The sequence below is a fragment of the Fundulus heteroclitus genome, chromosome 7, assembly GCF_011125445.2.
Source record: "Fundulus heteroclitus isolate FHET01 chromosome 7, MU-UCD_Fhet_4.1, whole genome shotgun sequence".
Taxonomy (NCBI): domain Eukaryota; kingdom Metazoa; phylum Chordata; class Actinopteri; order Cyprinodontiformes; family Fundulidae; genus Fundulus; species Fundulus heteroclitus.
The window spans coordinates 27,315,189-27,336,458 of record NC_046367.1 but is presented as its reverse complement, the minus strand read 5'-3'; the positions used below and the strand labels follow the sequence as shown (position 1 = coordinate 27,336,458).

The 21,270-nt window shown below is 36.8% G+C and overlaps 3 protein-coding genes and 1 long non-coding RNA gene across 5 annotated transcripts in view; 2 read left to right on the top strand and 2 right to left on the bottom strand.

Annotated features, from left to right (window-relative positions):
• cers6 (ceramide synthase 6) overlaps positions 1-1,910 on the top strand; it is a 21,009-nt gene extending 19,099 nt beyond the window's left edge. Inside the window, exon 11 of the mRNA XM_036139381.1 lies at positions 911-1,910. Within this exon, the coding sequence (XP_035995274.1) occupies positions 911-1,066 (156 nt within the window). The 3' untranslated portion in view covers positions 1,067-1,910. The remainder of the gene's footprint in view (positions 1-910) is intronic.
• LOC118563731 overlaps positions 1-3,474 on the bottom strand; it is a 6,849-nt gene extending 3,375 nt beyond the window's left edge. The window contains exon 1 of the long non-coding RNA XR_004931396.1: positions 3,164-3,474. This is a non-coding gene — a long non-coding RNA (uncharacterized LOC118563731). The remainder of the gene's footprint in view (positions 1-3,163) is intronic.
• Positions 2,667-14,818, top strand: nostrin (nitric oxide synthase trafficking). 2 transcript variants are annotated; one of them, XM_036139379.1, is made up of 16 exons: positions 2,667-2,909; positions 3,018-3,103; positions 3,209-3,292; positions 3,515-3,577; positions 3,684-3,765; positions 3,861-3,923; positions 7,941-8,039; positions 8,164-8,289; positions 9,977-10,075; positions 10,169-10,294; positions 11,223-11,331; positions 11,415-11,503; positions 11,589-11,714; positions 13,741-14,023; positions 14,118-14,210; positions 14,298-14,818. In XM_036139379.1, the coding sequence occupies exons 1-16, from the start codon at positions 2,814-2,816 to the stop codon at positions 14,432-14,434; spliced, it is 1,761 nt and encodes a 586-aa protein (XP_035995272.1). In that variant the 5' UTR covers positions 2,667-2,813; the 3' UTR covers positions 14,435-14,818. The 2 variants fall into 2 exon arrangements, with proteins under 2 accessions (XP_035995272.1, XP_035995273.1); XM_036139380.1 differs by having other exon boundaries at positions 2,673-2,909; positions 13,777-14,023.
• On the bottom strand, positions 14,608-21,270 carry spc25 (SPC25 component of NDC80 kinetochore complex). Its single transcript, XM_036139382.1, has 7 exons — positions 21,151-21,270; positions 19,033-19,199; positions 17,052-17,117; positions 16,725-16,871; positions 16,517-16,621; positions 15,370-15,468; positions 14,608-15,273 (listed from the first exon to the last, which is right to left on the bottom strand). The coding sequence occupies exons 2-7, from the start codon at positions 19,181-19,183 to the stop codon at positions 15,152-15,154; spliced, it is 690 nt and encodes a 229-aa protein (XP_035995275.1). The 5' UTR covers positions 19,184-19,199; positions 21,151-21,270; the 3' UTR covers positions 14,608-15,151.

Here is a 21,270-nt window from a genome sequence, read left to right as displayed (position 1 = left end):
CACCCAACAACAGAACATGTTCACTTATCTGCTTGTAGCTAAACTAGTTCCCAGACTCTAAGTTATTTTTCATTGATAAAGTCCCTTCACATGGCTCTTAAGTAAAGACAATTTGCTACATTTAATACTCAGGCCTAGCTCACACATAGCAGGGTTTAAAAAAACAAACAGATATCTCCCCTACCACTATTTTTTAAAAATAATACCATACACACGGAGGTTTTTTAGAAAAGACCACTGAGCCTTTTTTTTTTTATACGCCAGATGTATAGGGGGCAATGTACCACAAAACTAAAACTTATGTCAGCCAATCAGAATCCTTCAAAACAACCACGACTTCCTGTTAGGGATGAATTATAGCACTGGGAGGTTCGATCTTGTGGACAGATAAAGAAGTTGAGCTTCTTTTAAACATCGTTTTAGAATCTAAAATTAGTAAATCTTCTAAAGTATCTGACCAAATTCATTTTTAACTCCACCTTATCACCAAGTGTATAAACAATGTTTGCACATGTGTGACGCAGCACAGCAATATTTGTCGCAGACAGTAATGCGCCGGACAATAATATCCATCTTTTCATGTAAACGCGCAGGCTCAACGCCGGAGCGTTTATAAATCTCCACTTTGGCCGGAGGTTTTAGGATCATTCGTTTTAAGTGATGTATAATGGCGTTTATGTGTGGCTGAACTATGAGCCTGCGACTCAAGAAGAGTGTTAATTGTAAGGTTGTTATTCCTCTACTGTATATATATAAACACAACATAGTACGTGAATTGATATTTCAAACAGTACCTGTTTTGATGTGTCAATAAAAAACATTTTTAACAGTTACACATGGCTACTACTTCCAATTAAACAAAACAATATAGATAAGTTAAATCTCTAAAACGAACATTTATTTTCCTCAGGTTTCTAAAGATGACCGCAGTGACATCGAGTCCAGCTCTGATGAGGATGAAAGCCCCCCTCCCAGTCAGAAGCACCACACCAGCGCCACCAACGGCACCAACAAAAATGGGACCAACGGCTACCTGACAGGAGTCCCGTACCCTGACGAACACTGACTGAGCTAATATCACGCGAATGGAACCATGCTGCAGACACGACCCATTTATCTGTGTCAGCATGTGTATGTGTGTGTGTGTGTGTGTGTGTGTGTGTGTGTGGGAGTGTGAACTTAGGCGTATGGTGGAGACATGAGCATCTCATCTTCGTAAGTTATTGATAGATTTATGTGAATGCAGTTTTGTCATGGGTTCTTTACTAATTTTGTTGTGCAATTTATTCTCTTCTGCTATATATTTGCATCAAACTGCACTCACTGACAAATTAAAGGAATCAGTAGAACGCACTCATTTAGCCGACGAATGACAGCGTTTCACTTTACGGTCGAAGCATGCTACGTTGACTTACAGCAGTTCGGCATGCTGCAAGGGGGTGTTTTCTCCTACGTTCGTCTCTTTCTTTGTTCTTTAATTTGTATGAACATGTTTACAAGTTTTAGTCAGACATCTTTTCTTCTTCGACGTCAGCGTTGGCATAATCTTAAAACAGAAACGCAAGCCGTCGTTTTCACCTCGTCGTCACAGTATTAGCCGGATTCAGTTTTACTGCTACACCCCCAAAGATTTGCCAAAACCATGAGTTTGTTGTCACTGACAAATGGATGATAATGTGAAGTTTATGCACATTTGCAAATTCATTCTTCACACAATCTGTATATGAGATGTCAATAACAGTAGTATCTGTGTGTGCATCAGATATGGCTAGATGCTGTATTCTTTATCCAATCATTTTGTTAGGTATTCTCGTACATTTCTGGTTATTATTAAATTAAAGGCAATTTGTCCTCACATGAGGTGGATATGAGTTGTTTGAATAATTCAATAATAAAAAAAGGCAATTCATCCAAATGTGTCTTGGTGTGTATATGCAACAAAAGAAGCAAGATATTAACAGTGGTTGTTCTATAAAGAGCCAGGAAATTCACAGGGCTTCCAAAAAGTATTCCACATTTTCCCACATTAAAACCACAAATATCAATGTATTGTATTGGGATCGTATGTAAATAGGGTAACAAGTCTCTTTAGTGTTTTTCTAATTAATTTATTCTGTGTTGGATATATTTTATTACCTCAATCTCCTAAAAATGTCCGCTGCGCTCCTCTACCTTCATGAGACTGTTTGCTCACTAGGGTTTTGTTAAAAAATACAGATTACAAAACACAGACCACTTTGGTGACCTCTGAAGAACTGAAATGGTTACTGTGGATTTTATTTAAGGGTGTAATAGTAAAGGGGTCAGATACAAATGCATGCCACAATTTTAAGGTTTTCTACTGGTTAGAGACATATTATTTCCTGCTCCTTAACAAAAAGCACTACTTTGTGATGGTTTAATTATTAGGAAAAGCACAGTATTATAAATCACCATGGGTCGAGTGATCTTAACGATTATGTTAAGAACAGATAAAATATGCCTGTTCTTTTTATGATAAATAAAAAAAGTGGTTTTCCTTTTCAAGCTTTAATTTCATATGACCCCCAATTTTATTTTAACCAAAGTTCAAACATTGCTTCAAATAAACTTAGCAAAGCTTTTTTTTTTCTTCATTATTTACTAAACATTAATAAAATTAGTTAATGTCCTACCAAAGAGGAATAGTAGGGATGGTTTTATTCCCTCCCACTGTATCGTTAGTAAACTAACTCGAATGTCTAGCTTTAGTTTGCATTGGTAGGTCCTTTTTGGCACACCTCCTGGAATTTTCCTGTGTATTGCGCGCCAGAGAGAGCTCTGGGCATTTCCGCATGAGTGGCTTCGAGAGCAGGATGGTCAAAGTTCCTGGTTCAAAGTCAATAAACTGCCGAAGCCTTAAGATGAAGGACCCAATCGACTCCTGCTCTGTGAGTATTTCTAACTTAAAGATTAGGTTAATGTTTGGTTTTAAGACCCACTGAAGCAAAGCACCCTAATATGTTAGACAGATCACACGGTTTCTTCTGCTCTCTCAGTATAACCAGCTGTATCAAAATCTGAAGCAGTATTCAAAAAATGGGGACCACTTCTGCAAAGAACTTCTTACAGTATTTCAGCAGAGGTAGGCTGAGTATGTTTTTTTTTGGCATTTGAAGCACATTTGAAAAGGTACAGAACTTACTTTTGACTCAGTCATTGTCCTTTGCTGCAACCTTTCCCGCTTAAGAGCTGAGCTTGAACTTACGTACTCCAAAGGCCTCACTAAGCTGGCAGGGAAACTGATCAGAGCTTGCCAAGGAATGTCGAAAAAGTAAGAGACACTGTGTTGTAAGTTTTCAATTAGTACTGGCTTTTTCTCTATTTGGTGTAAAACATGTCCACTCCCAGGAGACAGACCGCCACGTGGTGCACGGTAACAACAGCAGAATGGGGAATAGGCATGGACCCAGCATGTAGATGTGATCAAAACACGAGCAGGCGTCGGGTAAATCAGCCCACGGCTCTAACCTTTTCATGCTGGCTCTCCCCTTAGCTCCACCTTCACCGCCTGGTGTCAAGTGTCAGACGAGATGTACTCAAGAGCAGACGCCCACAGGTAGATTTGACCCTGGATTAACCTTGTAACCAGGCCTGACCTCCTCACGTTAGGACAGATCCTGAGGAAATCTGACGGCAAATATTGTACAATGTTTTACTTTCAGGACATTAGGAAATGCATTTCACCAAGAGGCCACTGTGGAAATACGACAAGTTTTAGACGAACACGCCAAGAGGAAAAGGCCTGTGTGTGATTTATTGTTTCTCTCTGTTTTGAAATGTTTGATTCTGGCTTCCAGTCGTTTTCCGTTATTTCTCAAAGCCTCCTTGTGTTCTGATAGCTTGACAGTGCCATTGAAAGGACTGGAAAACTTTTTACAGCTAACTGGAATGAGCAACTCAAGGTAAGACCCCCCCCCCCTCCTTTTTTTTTTTCATCGAAAACAAGGATAAATAAGTGGTTAAATGTGTCTGTCTGCCGAGATAACATCGTCTGTGTTGTAAGTGCAGCAAATTAAAGCCATAAAAGGACTGTGTAGCTGTAAACCTGTGAGGTGTGGTTACTTTATGAGACATTTTAGCTGCAACAGACAAGGAGAAAAGAGAGTTTCTGTGACAGCCAATACAATCCTGGGATGAACTAAGTACACCCCATTGTTCAATATCTTCCAACCGAGCTCAGCAGCGATAAGTTGATGTTATTTTTTGAAACTTGTTCTTGTAGGAGGAAATTTAGGCCAGTCTTTGGTCAGCAGTATTAACAAAGGGACCTGAACTCCTCATTCCTATTCAGCTTGTAAACCTCAGACTTCCAGTACAAGATAGAGTCCTGTCATCTGCAGAAATACTCAGATATCCGCTGGTGGACCGCTTTGTGGGATGATATGGAAACAATTATTTTATCCTGAAAGTGGATAAAACAAAGGATTGTTGTAGATTTCAGGAGAAAAAGAAATACAATATTTCCATCATTGGGGAAGATGGGGAGGCGGTGGAGGAGTACAAATAGCTCAGTCTACAAGAAGGGATATAACAGGCTGTACTTCTCAAGGAAGCTTAGGCCGTTAATAGTTTGCAGCAAAATGCAACAAATCTTCTAGAGGTCTGTCGTGTGAGTGCAATCTCTTCTGCCGTCGTCTGTCAGGGTGGCAGCATCAGAGTTAGGGACATGAAGAAGCACAACAAGCTAATAAAGAAGGCTGGTTCTGTTCTGGGGACTCCTCTAGAATCTCTGAAGATTATTGTGTAAAAAAAAAAAGATTAATTCTAAAATGAGCCTTCAGCATCTACAACAACTCTTTAAAGAAACCTATATAGTGTTGGTCATTGTACAGGTTTGAGATTAATAAAGGCTTTTTGAATTGAACTGGATTCCTGTACAACAAAGCATGTCTTTCTGGTTGAGGTCTGGACTTTGATTGGAACATTGAAACACCTTGATTCTTCTCCTTTACATTCTGTTTTAGATTTTGTATCGCATGATTTGCAATCATTGTTTTTGTCTGGTCACCCCATTTGACCCAAGAGTCAGCTGCCAGACAGATAGCGACACATTGGAGTCAGAAATGCTTTGGTACACAGAGGAGTTTGTTGACTCAATGTCTATGAAGTGTGACCCGGTCGCGTTGCTGCAACACAAGCCCAATCATCCCAGCTCCAGCATCCTGCTTGCCAATTGGTGTGAAACGTCTTGCTGATATATCGTGTTACTTTTTGTTAGTTTTTTTAATTAACAAATATAATGCTGGCCCTCACGGCTCTACTTTGATCTCAGTGTATAATGCACATTCCTCCTGAAGTCTTGTGGTTCATTTATATACAGCTCCTCAAAACCTGAGTTGCTTTTTAAAAAAAAAAAAAAAAAAAGAGAAGATGCTTTCTCTGTGCAGTCTTTCCAAAGAGCCTCTTTTTTTTATTTAGTCATGAAATTTAAGACTTAACGTGCAAAGTAAAGCTGGAGGAGTCTGAGGTGGAACTATTGGGACGTCCACTTCCTGGATGGATGGATTTTAAAATGCCTGGAAATCGCCCTTTAGCATCAACAATTGCTTTTCTGAGTCATTGTGGATCTTTCTCCTACTTCCTGTTATCTTAACACGCATCCCTGTGTGCTGCAAACCAGCAAATTAGCTAAAGTCTCAATTTTGTAGAGGTGAACAAATATGCTGATTACAAATTAATAAAGTGCATCTGTTCGAGCCGCTCAATTTATGCAAGCAAGTATTTGCGGGTCACTTTTTGCACGTGAAATTTTTGCTGGCAAATCTAAAGTAAAAAAAAAAAAAAAAAAAAACATAATTACACGATCTAAAAAAATCTGTTATAAATTCAATGTCTAAAAAAATGTTGGATTTTAATGACCCTATATTTCTTTTATATATCTGACGGTCAGCACCTGGCTGCAAGGTTAGTCTTACATTTTTTACTCTTGACGACTTGTTCTTGCCATCCCATGTTTTTTTTTTCACCTTTTCCGAGCTGTGACTGAGGCTATTTCTTTTCCAGTAAATGACACCGTGTGCAACTCTAAAAAAGCTCAAAGTTACTTTGTTACTTGACCTCTAAGATTGACCTCTCAAACTGAGCAATAATCATTTTATTTGCAGATAATTCACTTAACTTCACAGCATGTTTCAATTAATTATACCCTTCTTCCATTGTTACATTTGATATTTTTAGTTGAAACTAGATGTTTACATCCACTTTGCAAAACACAACCTGTTTCTTTTCACTGTCTAAATTTTGAAACGACTGACTTCCCAGTTTTAGATCAGTTAGGATTACAAAATTATTTATATTTGTTAAATCTCAAAATAATAACAGGGAACCAAATCAAAGTCAATGGTTTTGAGTGTCCTTTACAAAGCCCTTATCTCATTTGAAAATGTGTGGCCAGAGCTGAAAAGCAAGAGTTCTACAACCCTGCCTAAGGTGCATCACTCCTGTCAGGAGGAATGGGCCAAAATTATAGTAAACTGTTGTGAGGAGTTGTGGAAGGAAAGATGAGAGAAAAGAAATACCTTCATTGTCCCACAATGGGGAAATTGGGGCATGAAAGTGGCAAAAACAGATAGACAGAGATATATACTAGATAAGTAATGAATAACAAGATAATTTAAAGTTAAGTTCTAAAGCAAAGGATAATGAACTTATCAGAAAGGCAAAAAAAAAAAAATTGCACAATGATTATTAATATTGCATATTCTGATAAAAATGCAATATTCAAGTAAGATTTCACCTAAATCAAATGGTTTCAAAATAAAATTCAATGCAAATAAAGTATGTGTAAACATTTTAAATTCAGGGAAAGTCATTAAAAGCTCTCAAGAAGCTACCTTTCATGATTCTGGCATTTAGAAAGTACAAGCTGTTTTGTTTGTCCTAATTTAAAACAATGTTTCCACTGCGATCTTTAACAATTTGTCATGTTTTGTTACAAAGGAAAGAAACACTTTCAAAAGAACAGCAGCAGCACAGTACAAAGTTTAATCTGTCCTTTATTTACATATGACTTAACTCAGGTGTGGTCATTTGTAAAGCCTTTATAACGTAACACTTTATGACAGTCCTGCATACCCTAAATCAAATGGTTTCAAAATAAAATTCAATGCAAATAAAGTATGTGTACACATTTTAAATTCAGGGAAAGTCATTAAAAGCTCTCAAAAAGCTACCTTTCATGATTCTGGCATTTAGAAAGTACAAGCAGTTTTGTTTGTCCTAATTTAAAACAATGTTTCCACTGCGATCTTTAACAATTTGTCATGTTTTGTTACAAAGGAAAGAAACGCTTTCAAAAGAACAGCAGCAGCACAGTACAAAGTTTAATCTGTCCTTTATTTACATATGACTTAACTCAGGTGTGGTCATTTGTAAAGCCTTTATAACGTAACACTTTATGACAGTCCTGCATACCCTTCTGAAAGAAATGGGTGGATTTGTCATTTATCACAGATGTTGGCTTTAGGAAGCATAAAGTTTCATCTTGACTCCTTTAGAAGCCGAAAGAATGCAACATTAGCTGATATAAACATACCTTTCACAATGCTGTCTTTTTACATTTTAAACAAAAGTCTGAAAGTTGCTATTTGAATAAACTTTACAACTTACACCATTTAGATCAAATATTTAATTGAGCTAAGAAGTAGTTATCTTACTTCATTAGACTTTGAAATATTTACACCTCCTTTTGGTTCTCTTTTAATCCATTCTATCTTTGAAGCAGCTCACAAAGACTTTAAAATAACTCATCTTATGTGACTTTTTTTTAAACTGATTCACCTCACCAGTTCAAAAGAAAATGAAAAAAAAGGGAAACTCGGGACCGCAATGCTTCGCTCGCAATGTGATGGAGCCCTGAATTCACTTTGGGAGGTAATATTTCCTTTTGTTGATAACGTGTGTTTTCTGCTTTCAAACAGCTAAAAAAGAGATTGCACGGGCTAACAAGAGAACACGAAGCACTCTTCAACTATCTAGAAAACAACAAGCACACCAGCACCGAGAAAGAAAAACAAAAGGTGCACAATTTTGTTGGCAAACTGCTTTCATCACATTTAACATTTGGAAGATATTCTCTTTTTTTCTTGGAAAAGCTTTTGTTGTTTTTGTTAAACGTTGTAATTTTCTGTGTTTTTCCTGCAGATGTTTAACAGGCTGACTAAGTCAGCAGAGCAGCAGTCCAGAGTGGATGAACATTACTACCTTGTGAACATGGAGGGTCATCAGATGAGACTGAAATGGCAAAACACACTGAAAAACTGCTATCAGGTGAGGGGGGGGGGGGGGTACCATCTATCTCATTCCTTATTTCTGCAGTATAATTTGAATCAGTGAGAAAAAAATTACACATTTTATTACACCCTCAACACCCATAAGATCTCACAGTTCTTAGATGTCTGAAGATTAAATTCACGGAGCCAAACATTTTACTTTGCTACTTTAACTGCATGCAAGCAAGGATAAACATCGCAAAGGGAAATCAAAGCTAAGCCAAGTTGCCTTGCAAAAGTGTTCACACCCAATTAACTTTCTTCCACTTTAAAACTAAAATTTTCAATGTATTTTTATTCAAGTTTTTTACTGAAACAACATCTACAATTATCCTATTTATCTCCACAGCAACCTTGCACGTCAGTAGACTATAAATAAATTTTCAGATCTTGCCACAGATTTTAATTAGATTTAGATCTGGACATTGACTGGGCTAAACCATTTTATTGTAGCTCTGGCTTCATGTTTAGCATCATCCCGCTGAAGGGTAAACTTTTTCTCCAGTCTCAAGATTTTTGCACTCCTCTAACATGTTGTCTTACCATCCTGGAGTTCCATACATTAGCCTTTCAACTTTGAACGGCTGTCCTGCTGAAGAACCCCCCCCACACACACACACACACACACAGACACACATACCCACATCATGATGCATCCACCCCCACCCCAATTGTGGAATCAGTGTGGGTAGGGTACAACATAGTTTCCCCCTCACAAATAGTATTTTGCATATTGGCCAAAATGTTTAGTTATGGTCTCATCTGACCAAAGCTCCCTGTGTTAAATTTTTACAACTTTTTTTAAAAAAATATGTTTTTCTTATGATTTCATTCCATTACAGCCAGGTTTGCAAAGAGCTAAACTTATAGATTACCTCACAATTATGTGAGGTAAACAGGTGTTGGTGAGTCACACAAATAAAATACATTATAGTTTGTGGTATAAACTTGACAAACAGCTTGAGATCAATGGGTGTGAATACTTTTGGAAGGCACTATAAGGTTGCCGCCTGAAAATATGATTGATAAGTTACTGTGCAGTTTTAAAGCACACCTTGGTTCTCTTGTAGCATCATTGTTCCAATTTAATTAAAGTTATATATATTTGGTGTCCACTAAAGCAATAGATGACAATGTGTTGTGTTATTGCCTTCCATCTATTACTGCTAGCAGTCACTGTCAATTTAACCAAAATATAATGACAGGAAAATACTTAATTACATGAATTTAATTTATTTTAATAATCACAACATAAATGTATCACATGAAATATGTTTTGTGTCTAATTTAACTTCCAGGGTCATGGGAATTACCACTTTATGTTGCACAATACAGTGTTGTCCTGGCCCCAGCTTTGTCACTGGCCCACAGTGGAAATTCCTGCAGTGTTAATAAAATAAAATAGAAATAACCCTTTATTGTCCCACAGTGGAGGAACTCAGGTGCATCAGGCACATGGAAGCATGCAGATGCACACAAATGTCAAATATAATTAATAAATTAATTAAAAAAATTAATAAGTGATTGTACCGCAAGGTGTGAACAACCTATTGAGTTTGCTGGGAGCAGTGATTGCTCTCCAGTTCTGCAACATCTTCATACAAGGGGGGTGGGAGATCTTATCCAAGACCGGCGTCGTTACTGAGCTGCTCTATGAAGGCACGATTTCTTTCTGCTTTTCTCAGATCACACAGGAGCTGGAGAAGCATCGCATTGAGATTCTGTGCAACCTTTTGAGCAGATACACCCTCCACATGTCCACCTTCGGTAAAACCCTTAAACATGTAAGGAACACTCCCCTGCATCCTGTTCCCCAATATAAACAGACTCTGAGAGAACAACTGTTGACCTGCAGCTTCCTCTGCTGCTGCTTCCAGGGACAAACGCAGATAGAGCAGACCGCCCAAAGGGTGGACATGGACCAGGACATGCAAACCCTGGTTGACGAAAGCTGCAACATCGCTGAAGACAACAAAATAGAGTTTCTGATGGCTGATTATTTTGTAAGTATTTCTTCTTCTTCTGTAATTTGTTTTCTTTTTTTCTGCAGAGAGATGCTGTTCTATTCTTAGTTGTGTGTTTATTGCAAAGTATGTGGTGGCGGTGTCAATTAAAACCGCCAAAACTGTTGGGTTGACTGTTTTCTGAAACTCCACATGTAGAAAGATGTACAAAGTTACCCTCCTCTGTCATCAGTTCAAAGAGCATATTTCCCAGAAGTCTTTGTGGATCATTAAGATGATCTTGAGTTGCTCCTTTAAGTTCTCTTTGACGGTGGTTTACGTGATGAAACTCTCACATGGAAACCATTTTATTCTCAGTCTCATTCTTACTGGTTAAATCATCAACACTGACCTTAACTGAGGCCTGCAGTTCTTTAGATGTAGTTTTGGGTGAGCCCTTGATCTGTTCTCTGAGTCATTTTGGTAAACCGGGTTCTCCTGGGAAGGTTCACCACTGGTCTGTGTTTTCTCCTTTTGTAGATAATCACTCTTACTGTGGCTCACTGGAGTTTCAGAGCCTTAATAACGGCTTTGGGAATCTTTCCAGACTGAAAGAGATATTTCAGATTACTCCATGATGTCATACATATCAATTTTTTTATGATCTAAAACTTTTAAAAAAACACAACAAGTTTATGGGTCAAATACTTTTTCACAGCACTGTATTTTATAGAAGGCCTGATGCACATATGATGTTGTATTTTAGCTTTCTCACATATTTTTTTGTTTTTTAATATTAAATACTGGACTAGAAATAACAAATTCAGACAAAATTAAAATTTAATATATATGTGTAAAATAACAGGAACCTGAATGTATTGCTTTTGGACCAAAAGACTAACACAGACTTTAACACACACATAAATCTGAAATCATGGGCCATGTCTTGTATTGATTTTAACTCCCATTAATTACCTTGTTCATTCAGGAGGAGGATGCCAAATCACAGATGACCCAAAGCAGAAGAAAGGACGCAATCAAGCTGAAACTCCAGCGTTTAGAAGAAAGCATTACAAAAACAAAGAAAGACTGTGAAGGTAAGTTCAATTTATCGAGGAATTTTAAGAGTCCTCCCATAAGGTTTGTTGGTTTCACCCCAATATTTGTGTATTTGCTGCAGGAATTGAAAAACTAATGAAGACCTATGCTGAAAATCCATCTTTTTCAAACCAGAAGAACCTTGAAGAAACTGAAGAGCTCCATGATGAGGTGAATGACCTAGAGTGTTTCCACGGAGATCTGCTTCATACATTAGACCTTCCTCATGTTCACTAATGCTGTTTATTACCTGCAGAATACTCTCAAACTGGACCTCCTGGAGGCCACTCATTATAAACTCTCCTTATCCATCTCTGAACCTGAAGAGAAATCCAAGACATTTCAACGATTTAGTGGCAGCATTTCCAAATGGAAAGACAAGGTAAGGTCGACGTGAAACACAAACGTTGGTCTAAAACATCGCCGCCTTGCATGGAGAGTCTGTGTCATGAATGCAAATGTCATGAATCAGCTGACTGATGGAAACTTTTCAGAAGATGAGAAAAGAATTAGGCTCCTGTTGAAAAACTTGCATTTTTCTTCACGTGTTTAATTGTACATTTTATTGGTATTTAGCTTAAATCTGATTTACTATCTAGGCAGGATATTTGTTCTGAATGCAGAGCGTTTAACCGAAGCTTGATGTCATGCAGATACGATCTGGGATGGCTTCAGCAGCAGCTTCTCACTGTGAGAGACAGCACTTAAAAAAAAAAAGATTTTCATTTATTCAGCTGGGGGGAAAAAAATACACGTTAAGCTATAATTGTTTCTAATAAAATCATCAGTGCTACAATTTCTGATACCCTGCTGTTAATCCTTTAGTAATTCATATAATAATAATTGCCAGCAGGACACCACTTAAGTCTTCTCCTAAAACATTTCCCAAGGTTTGAGAAAACAGATTGTTAGTCTGGAAAAGTCTAAAGGTCTATATAGGCATGGAAAAGATTAAATAAAATATGAAAAATTTTTTGTTTTCCATATTGGTTTTACTTCTTCCATTTTCTACAGGACAGACATCTAATCTAATAAATGTACGGGATTTTTTTACAATGATATATTTCAGTTACCTTGGTTACTCTTAGTTTGCCACATCCCAATTTGACTTTACCACTCTACTCACTTTGATTTTTGACTTTAACGGACTAAATGCTACCTTATATAAATAAATAAATAAATAAATAAATGAGGGCTATTATGCTACACTTTTGGACTTTAAATGTGAATTAAATTAGACCCATGGTTCCTAAACTGGATTCTGTAAAAAAAGAAAAGAAAAAAAAAAGCCATTTCTGGGATTTTTACCAGACTGAAAAAAATACCAATATTAACAGAGCTATAAATACTCTGCACATTATGTAGGATCCCGATCTACAAATCTCTACACTTATAGATTTCAAAATGGAGGTTCATGTTAGATCCAGAGGCCAATTTCCCCACTGTTTTGTTTCATGCCTACATTAAACCCATAGGAACCCTGATCCCTCCGTTAGCAAACTCTCTAAATCACTCTCCTATTTAACGTTTTAAAATCCCTATGAAAGATGCAGACAAAATACAATGTATATTCTTTAGTACAACACAGAATGTCCATCTTTTCCTAACATGTTTTTTCCTGTAGACGAACATCCAGGGAATTATTTAAAAGCAGACTTTATTATAATTTTCTGAAGCACTGGTCATGGCAGCACAGGAGCAGGCCTTAAACACCAGAGTAATAAAGGCCCAGATCTGCCATACAAGGCAAACAGACAAAAATACCCAAAACTTGTACTGCAAATTATTTATCTGCTCCACAAAATATGAGTGTGCAATATTTTAACTAAACAAATTAGTCAGATTTCCTGTAGATCCAGGGTTCTGCAAAGTTGACTTTATCTAGCTTGCGAATTCTTTTGGACTCGATTGAAAAAACAACTGAACAACATTCTTGGCTATTCTGAACAATAAGAAGAGGAGTTGGATCAGTCGTTCTTTGAAAATGTTTGTTTTATTTTACCTCATTTAAAAAAAATGAAGTTAAAGCAGGTTTAATGCACCAACATTTGCATTTGAATAAAAGTTGTTGTATAAATGTGGTCCTAATTACTATGAAACTAAAGAGAATGTACAAATTGTAGTCATTAGAAGACAAATGTGTTGTGTTGTACCTGACATTTTTTAAGTATAAGATTTCAACTTGTCTTTAATCATTTTGCCCTAATTAAAAATGAAAAGTCTCGATCTGTATCAACCACCTGTAGTGGTGGTGGGCCAAATCATCCTGATATCGTGCACTTTGGACACCCTGCCTTAGACCAACCTAACATGCTTGTGATCCGACCACTATTCCTGTTATTATAACTTCAATATTTTAGATCATCCACATGCAGTTATTCTGTATTTCCATTTTCTTCCCTTTAAAGGTAAATAATGGAGTCCTACCCTCTTTTCTCTCTAAGGAGTGTGAGCATAGCATCGTTCAGCTGACTCGCCCAGTAAAGCTCCGGAGGACGCCGTTCAGGAGCCGACAGTCACTGAGAGCTTCCATCATTTATAAAGGACCCATTCAGAGTCCAACAGAACCACCAGCGCAGCCCGAGCCAAATGATACCGACCAGATCGCCGCTACGACGCCACCTCAGGAGACAGCGGAGTCCGGTGGGAGCGCTGGTGACGAAGCTCTGCCTTGCAGCGATAACAAAGAAGGTCGTCCATTCAACACCTGACAGAACAGTTTTCTATCTCGTTACGCCTGACCGTGCTCCGTGAAGTTAAATGTATAAAAATATATATTTAACAGATGAAACAGCAGCCACACCGTCCAGTATCGGAAAATGCAAAGCCCTGTACAACTTCACACCTGAACACGACGACGAGCTGGCTTTCAAAGAAGGTAAGCTGCGCCCTTAAAGTCCCAATCAATGACCACTGAAGTAGTTACTGGGAGAAAATAATTACAAAAAAAACATTTGTTGCTCAGGTGATCTTCTGGACCTCTATAAAAAGGAGGAAAATGGCTGGTGGATTGGCGCTCTTAACGGACAGAAAGGACATTTCCCGTCAACCTATGTGGAGGAGCTACCTGTACTGAGCACCATCAAATCATCTGATGCCTGAATGACTGAACAGAAAAACAAAACAAAACACACCCAATAACCGTTAAAGTCTGGATCTGATCTATTGCATTCATGTGTTTCAAATAGAGAGAAAAAAAAGTATACTTTTAAATTAACGGTCATCTAACTGATAACCTCTGATTGCTTTGTATGCAACATTCAGGATTAAGGCAGTTTATGGACTTTCATATGTTTATTTTTATTATTTATAATACATCATGTACAAGGTCAGAAGGTGGGAACAGTTTAAGAACATGTAGTTTATCACATTGATATGCAAAAAAAACAATATACATGGAGGGGCATTGATGTTCCTGCTGTTTGTAAAATGAGCACTGATTTTAAACAAAAAAATAATAATAAATAAAAACTGTTTACATATAAATGACTGATTACATTTTTCAGGAGTTCGCCCGGGGTCCGACAGCGATTTTAATCCGGTCAAAATTCAAGGTTGGGAAATTCCAACATGTAAATTTGTATTAAACTGTAAAATCCCCAAGCTCTACTCAATTAGGCAAAACTAGCACTCAGAAATTTAAATCCCAATTTGCCTTATGATCAATTATCCGTTTTTAGGTAGAAATCCACAGCTATAGAAAAACGAATTTCACAGATCAACCTGGAAGATGAAAATAAACAGACATTTTCTTTGATTATTGGATGTGATGGTGGTAAAGACGGACCATGGGAGCAAAGGTTTCTGAAACAATCGTTTCTAAACTGCCTTAGAGGTAAACTCCTTTCTGACGTTTGCCAGGAATGCAGCTAAATTGTTGGTCTCCAGGAGTCGGCTTTCCAAGACTGGCAAGCACTCGAGCACTGGGTCGCTGGACACAACTGGAAATATTCAAGACTTTGCTGTTAGATTAATCAGAAGAATCAACGGTGTTTGACATTGCATAAACTTTAAAGAAAAATCTGAGCATGACTCACATTGGTAGGATCCGTTTTCATTTATCCCTATTGTGATGACAAAAGTGCTGTCCGGGTCAGATAGACTGATGTTTCGGAAAACAAACTGCAGCTTTTCACCTATTAAAAACAGAACGACAATAAAAAAACAAAACATTTTTAAATTTATGTTGGCCCGTTTCAGAAGATGGTCTTTATGAAGCTATCCAAGAATTACAAGAAGTGATTCTTTCCATGTTAAAGGAGGCAATCACCAACAAATTAATTTAATCACATCGCCATGACAACAGGTAAATACAGAGTCGTGGCCATTATTTTAATTTGCTACATTTTATGCAGCATGGTCAGGCCTTGCATGATTTTTCATCTTTTATTAGGCTTCCTTCAAGAATAACAAAGTGAGGGAGGCGTAATTTAGACTAATGTGCTGTAAAGTGATGCGATTTCAGGAATATATGCAGTCAGGCTGATTAAGACCTGCATATGTGGAGCCCAGTGATTCTAGCTGTTATACTAATAGTATCTATTTTTATATTTTGGCATTTTTTTTAGTCTGATTCAAAGACTTGACCAAAAAAATTGCAAACTCAGTAGTATTTAGTCAATCTTTTTGATGTTCAGCTCTTAATAAGAACAAGTCCAACAAGCTGCTTTTTGCTGTATAAGAAAATACAACTTAGTAGTAGGGCTTGGTGATATGTCTTAAAAAAATGTAGAGATTATATATATATATATATATATATATATATATATATATATATATATATATATATATATATATATATATTCTTTTTTTTTTTTTTTAATTTACCGAATTCCTTCCTTCTGACCCCCCATAAAAACAAATAGCTGAAATTATTTTTAAAACCCTTCTTTTATTTCAACCATTCAGCATCTTAATGAAAATATATATTTTTTTAAAAAGCAGGAACGATATGATAAGTTTGATTAATTTTAATGGGTGTGTCCTCCGATTGCCAGCCAGGTTGTCATATCAATCCTTTCTTTTCCTATAAATGAAAACACTCTTTTCATCAGAGTTTTTAACTGAAGTTGTACTCTAAAGAAAAATCTCAAGACCTTTATCCAAGAAGCACTACAGCAGCGCTTACGTATGTCTTACACAGATGCATTCTTCTCATAACGGTTGACGGCCTTATTGGCTTACCTTTGATCGGCCGAATCTCCAACCCCAAATGTGTCTGGAAAACAAGTGTGGCTTTCTGGATATTTCTCAGTCTGTCTTTGTTTGCTCTGTGCTGAGACTCAATTACTACAAAGGAAAAACAAGCAACATCATTGTGAGGTACATAACTATTTAACCTCTGTGATACGTCGATTATTTCAGTTATTAAGGAAAAAACAAAACATCTTACACTCTTTTCTCTTCATTTGGTCTTCTTTGAGTCTCTGAATTTTCTGGATAATGTCCTCTTTCTGGAACTCTTTCTCATCAACTGCAGACATCACCTCGGATACGGAGCGCCGTTTCTCCTTCAGAGACATTTTTTTGTGCTCCAGGTCTGCAGAGTCAAACGTTGGTGTCAAAACAAGAATAGGCAAAGAAAACCGAATGCTTTCAGGACGCACTCCAATATTGTCTCCTTGTCCGTTGAAACAAGAAATCAGGAAGGACTGCTCATGGTTTCCTGGTGAAAATTCGTTTAATGCATGAGTGGCGGTGGCCGTGAAGGGAAACTTACCCCCCTGTATTTCCTTTATTGTCTCAAACAGCTTCTCGTCATTTTCATATTTCTTCAAACAAGCATCTGCGCCCAAGAAAAATTTAGAAATATAGGAAAAATAAATAGCAACTTGAATATTCATATCTTAACTATGGCTAACGAAGACTAGTCTGATTGGTTTTACTGTTACGTGTTATATTAAAGAAACAAGAAGACACTTGTCTTTACAGAGGTTTTATTATTCATATACAATAACCAAATATCTGAATGTTCACTTGACATTATTAGCTGCATTTTAAGCCCATAAATAAAATCCAACTGATAAATTATATAAATTTGTAAAATTAAAAGAAACTTGTGTTGGTGTACATCAATTACATCTAAGCTACAATATTTTCATAAACTCAGAAAGTTTCTTTTGTTCCTTCACATAGAAATTTAGCAGTATTAAGGAATGGACAGCTCCCTGTCTCTGAGGTAAATAAACATTACATTTAGATGAAGTTATGAAGTGTGATTTAAAAATAAATAAATAATAATTTTAGAAGGCTAGTTGATCGAGTGCATCTTTAATTTATATAAATATAATAACCTGCAACGTGTAAAACAGACAATTTCCTACAGTCCAGTTATTGAAATAATTACTATTGTTAGTAGATGTGATAGTGAATAAAAGTCAATAATTTTACAGTCAGTTTCATGAGGCAATGCATTTGCACGGTTTTTGACCCTCTTGTCAACTGAAAGTTGCGTCTCACTTGTAACAGGATTCATAAAAAATTAATGTTGAAAAATTAAACACTTACACGTTAAAGAAAGAAGAAAACAGCCAACTTTCCCTGACCAGTGAGTGGCAATCCAGACACGAAACGTCATAGTTATTTTTTTCTGTTCATATTAAAATGCATCAAAACTGAAAGTTCTTCCTGTTTTGGCCACTAAATGCGTCGACAAATAACATGTTGATTGATGCACTTCCTTTAGATTTTGGCAAAACTAAAGACAAAAGTCAGGGCTCAATGATTTGATTGGGAATAATCTTGTAATAACTTTATTTTCTGCAGGATCCAAAAGCATCAATTAAAAAAAAAAAAAAAAAATCATTAAACCCATGTATTGACTTGAAACAAGTGCATAAAGGACTAAAACGTTTAACAAAATTTGCAATTAAACTGCATTGCTTTAGCTTTTGTTTTACAAGACTTAAAAATACCACCTCTATCAAGCAATTTTTTGTATTATGGTTCATAATACATGGTTCATAATACATAATATATTATGGTTCATGTTTGTGACATTTAATTGTTAAAATAATGCTGGTGAAGATTCTCAGGTTTTTACTTGCTTTGGAGTTAAAATAATGAGTTCGTAAGTGTTATTGTCCTAAAAAATTGTCTTGAAAAATTCTTTATTAGGGGAAAATTGATATTTGTACTGGCCTTGGGCTGGGCGATATGGACCAAAAAAATTATATCTCCATATTTTTAGGCTGAATGCCAATATACAATATTTATGTCAATATGTTTTTCTTTTCAAAAAGGAATTATAAAAAAAAAAAAATAAAACATCTCTGAATCAAAGCTTTATCCCAAATGTCTCACAGACACATTTTAACAAACAGCTGTAGAAAAATATGAGAAACGGCTGAAAAATAACCAACTGGAATACATAAAAGTGTAATTCTAACAAAAGATAGACCATCTTGATATAAACAATATAGACTCATCTTATATCTTTTTCAAAAATGTTGAGCTTTTTAAACTCTCAATATATTGTCAAACTCTATATCAGCCAGTTAAAAAAATAATAAATAAAAATCTGCCTTTTATTATCTGCTTGCTTCCGAAAGTATTAAATACCACATCTGACAAATGAGCCTGATTAGATCCCATATTCTAATTTATTGAATATGACTGTGCATTCACATGAAATTTTAATGTGCATTCAAGATATTTAAATACTCAACAAAGGCATGATTAATAAAAAAATAAAAACTTACCAAGTGCCAAATTTACAAACTGTCTGTGATTGTGAGACAACTCCACAGCCGTGTCAATTATGTCTGCATATGTTTCAAGGTGTTTATTGTGGATCTCCTCCATCGCACTGGCGAACCTTTCACTTATAGTCGGGTCGGTAATGGATTCCATGATGTTCTGTCAGAATCTGTAACAACAAGGGGAACCGCATTCATTCATGCACCACAAACACTGCCACCTCCAGCCAGTCCAGTGTCTTGTAATTACCGTATTTCTCAGACCATAAGGCGCACTAAATATTCTTCCCAAATGTGTAATATCACTCCGCCCTGTTTCTAAAATAAGGCCAAAATATGCGTAACTTTTATGTTAAAATTGACTTACTAGGTTTATTGTTGCTAGCGCGTACTCTGGGCTGCCTAAAGGCTCCCACATATTTGGGCGTACTGTGCGCATACTGTGAGCTTGGTGGACCACGCGCTGACTCTCTGCAGACATTTCACCCTTCATAGCCCAGCATACCGTTGCCTACATTTCTTGTGGCAAATTCCTACAATTTCCACACTTTCTGCCAGTGGGACGAAGCGGCAGAATGGATAGTAAAATGTGTGATTAGCTAGCTGAACACCTAAAGTCGTTTCTTTTTTTGGTTTGAAAGAGGGATCAAAGAAGCCATATTGGTCAGAAGAGAAAAACCATCACTAAACAGAGAGGCAGGATTGCATTTCCAACTCCCCAGTGTTTACAGCTCTGTCCTCCAACACGTTCCAGAGAGATTACATCAGCAGCCTCGTCATTATTCAGGTGACCAAGTACTCCACTCACACCAAGCAATAGCTTCTAACGACTCAGGACAGTGACGAGTGGGTCATTGATTTGCACCTGACCTAGAATGTGCCTAAGAGGATGGGTCTCCATGTCCTTAATTACTAAAAACACAATCAGAAATGACAAATACTCCTGGATAGGTGTTGAAACGTTTTCAGAAAGAACTGAACTAAAGTCTGATTGCCTCCAATTTAAGCCTGTTTGCTGGTGTGATGACCCAGATAACTGAGAATTAGCACAGGCATTGTGTCATGCTATTCTAAGGTTTTTAAATATTATAGATTCAGTATGGTAATGATTATTTCTATGTAAAAACCAGAATAAATAAATGACAAAACTATAAAGTAAACACTAAAAAGTATATATATATATATATATATATATATATATATATATATATATATATATATATATATATATATATATATATATATATATATATATATATATCAGTTGTACGTATAGTTGTTGCTTTTGCTTTATAAAAATGCTCACTTTACTCTTTACTCATGGTAACCAATAATTTCTTACTTGCTTAAGCTATTTTTCTTATTTATGTTTGTGTGTCAGTTCTTCCCCCGGGTTTATTTTCTTCTCCATTCCTGATTAAAGCGACTTTAAGATAGTCAATGCCGGCTGGGAGGCTTTGGACATGTGCTAAAGGGAGAGATTTATACACCTGACAAAAGATCTCAGAAAAGGAGCAGCTAGGCAGGATTTAGTGAATGGGGAGTCCACAGTTTGTGGATTGAGTGAAGGAGGATACAGGAGACAGGGTGAAATGGATGCAACCTTTATTAAGGAGCACCTTAAAAGTCTCAGCGAGCAAAAAAAAAAAAAGAAAGAAAAAAGACAATGCTTAAAACAAAGCTCTTCTAAATAGCTTTAAGATCAGATCCACCAGAAAGCAGAAAGTCAGACTCATTAAATGAAGCAGATGAAAAAGAGAAAGGCTTTGAGTTCTGCACAATGAGAAAACAAAGTCTCAGATTATTAGTTTCGTCTCATCAGCTACAGCTGTCCATTCATGTCTACGTCAGCCTCCCATCATGCATCTCCGTTAAACACTATTAAAAAACATTATCAGGCATCCCATGGCGACTTTAGCAATAATAGCCTACTTTTAAACCACTTTACCAGGCAATGCTAGCGGCGGTGCTAACTGGGTATTGCCATCAGTCTGTTGGCCGTAATGTAGCATACCTCCATTTAGCAATGCCAGTGCAAACTGTATCTGCTAGTTTTCCTAGACATGGATTTATTACTCGCCTGTTTAAGATTGAATCAAAGCATCACTCCGTCTGACTTACCATTTATCGCTAGACTTCAATGGTTGCTTTCAAAAATCCGCGGTCTGTACGCAGTGGGCGGTTCCTGAAACCCGGAAATGACGTAGTTTGAATTCTTCTTCTTCTTCTTCTTCTTCTTCT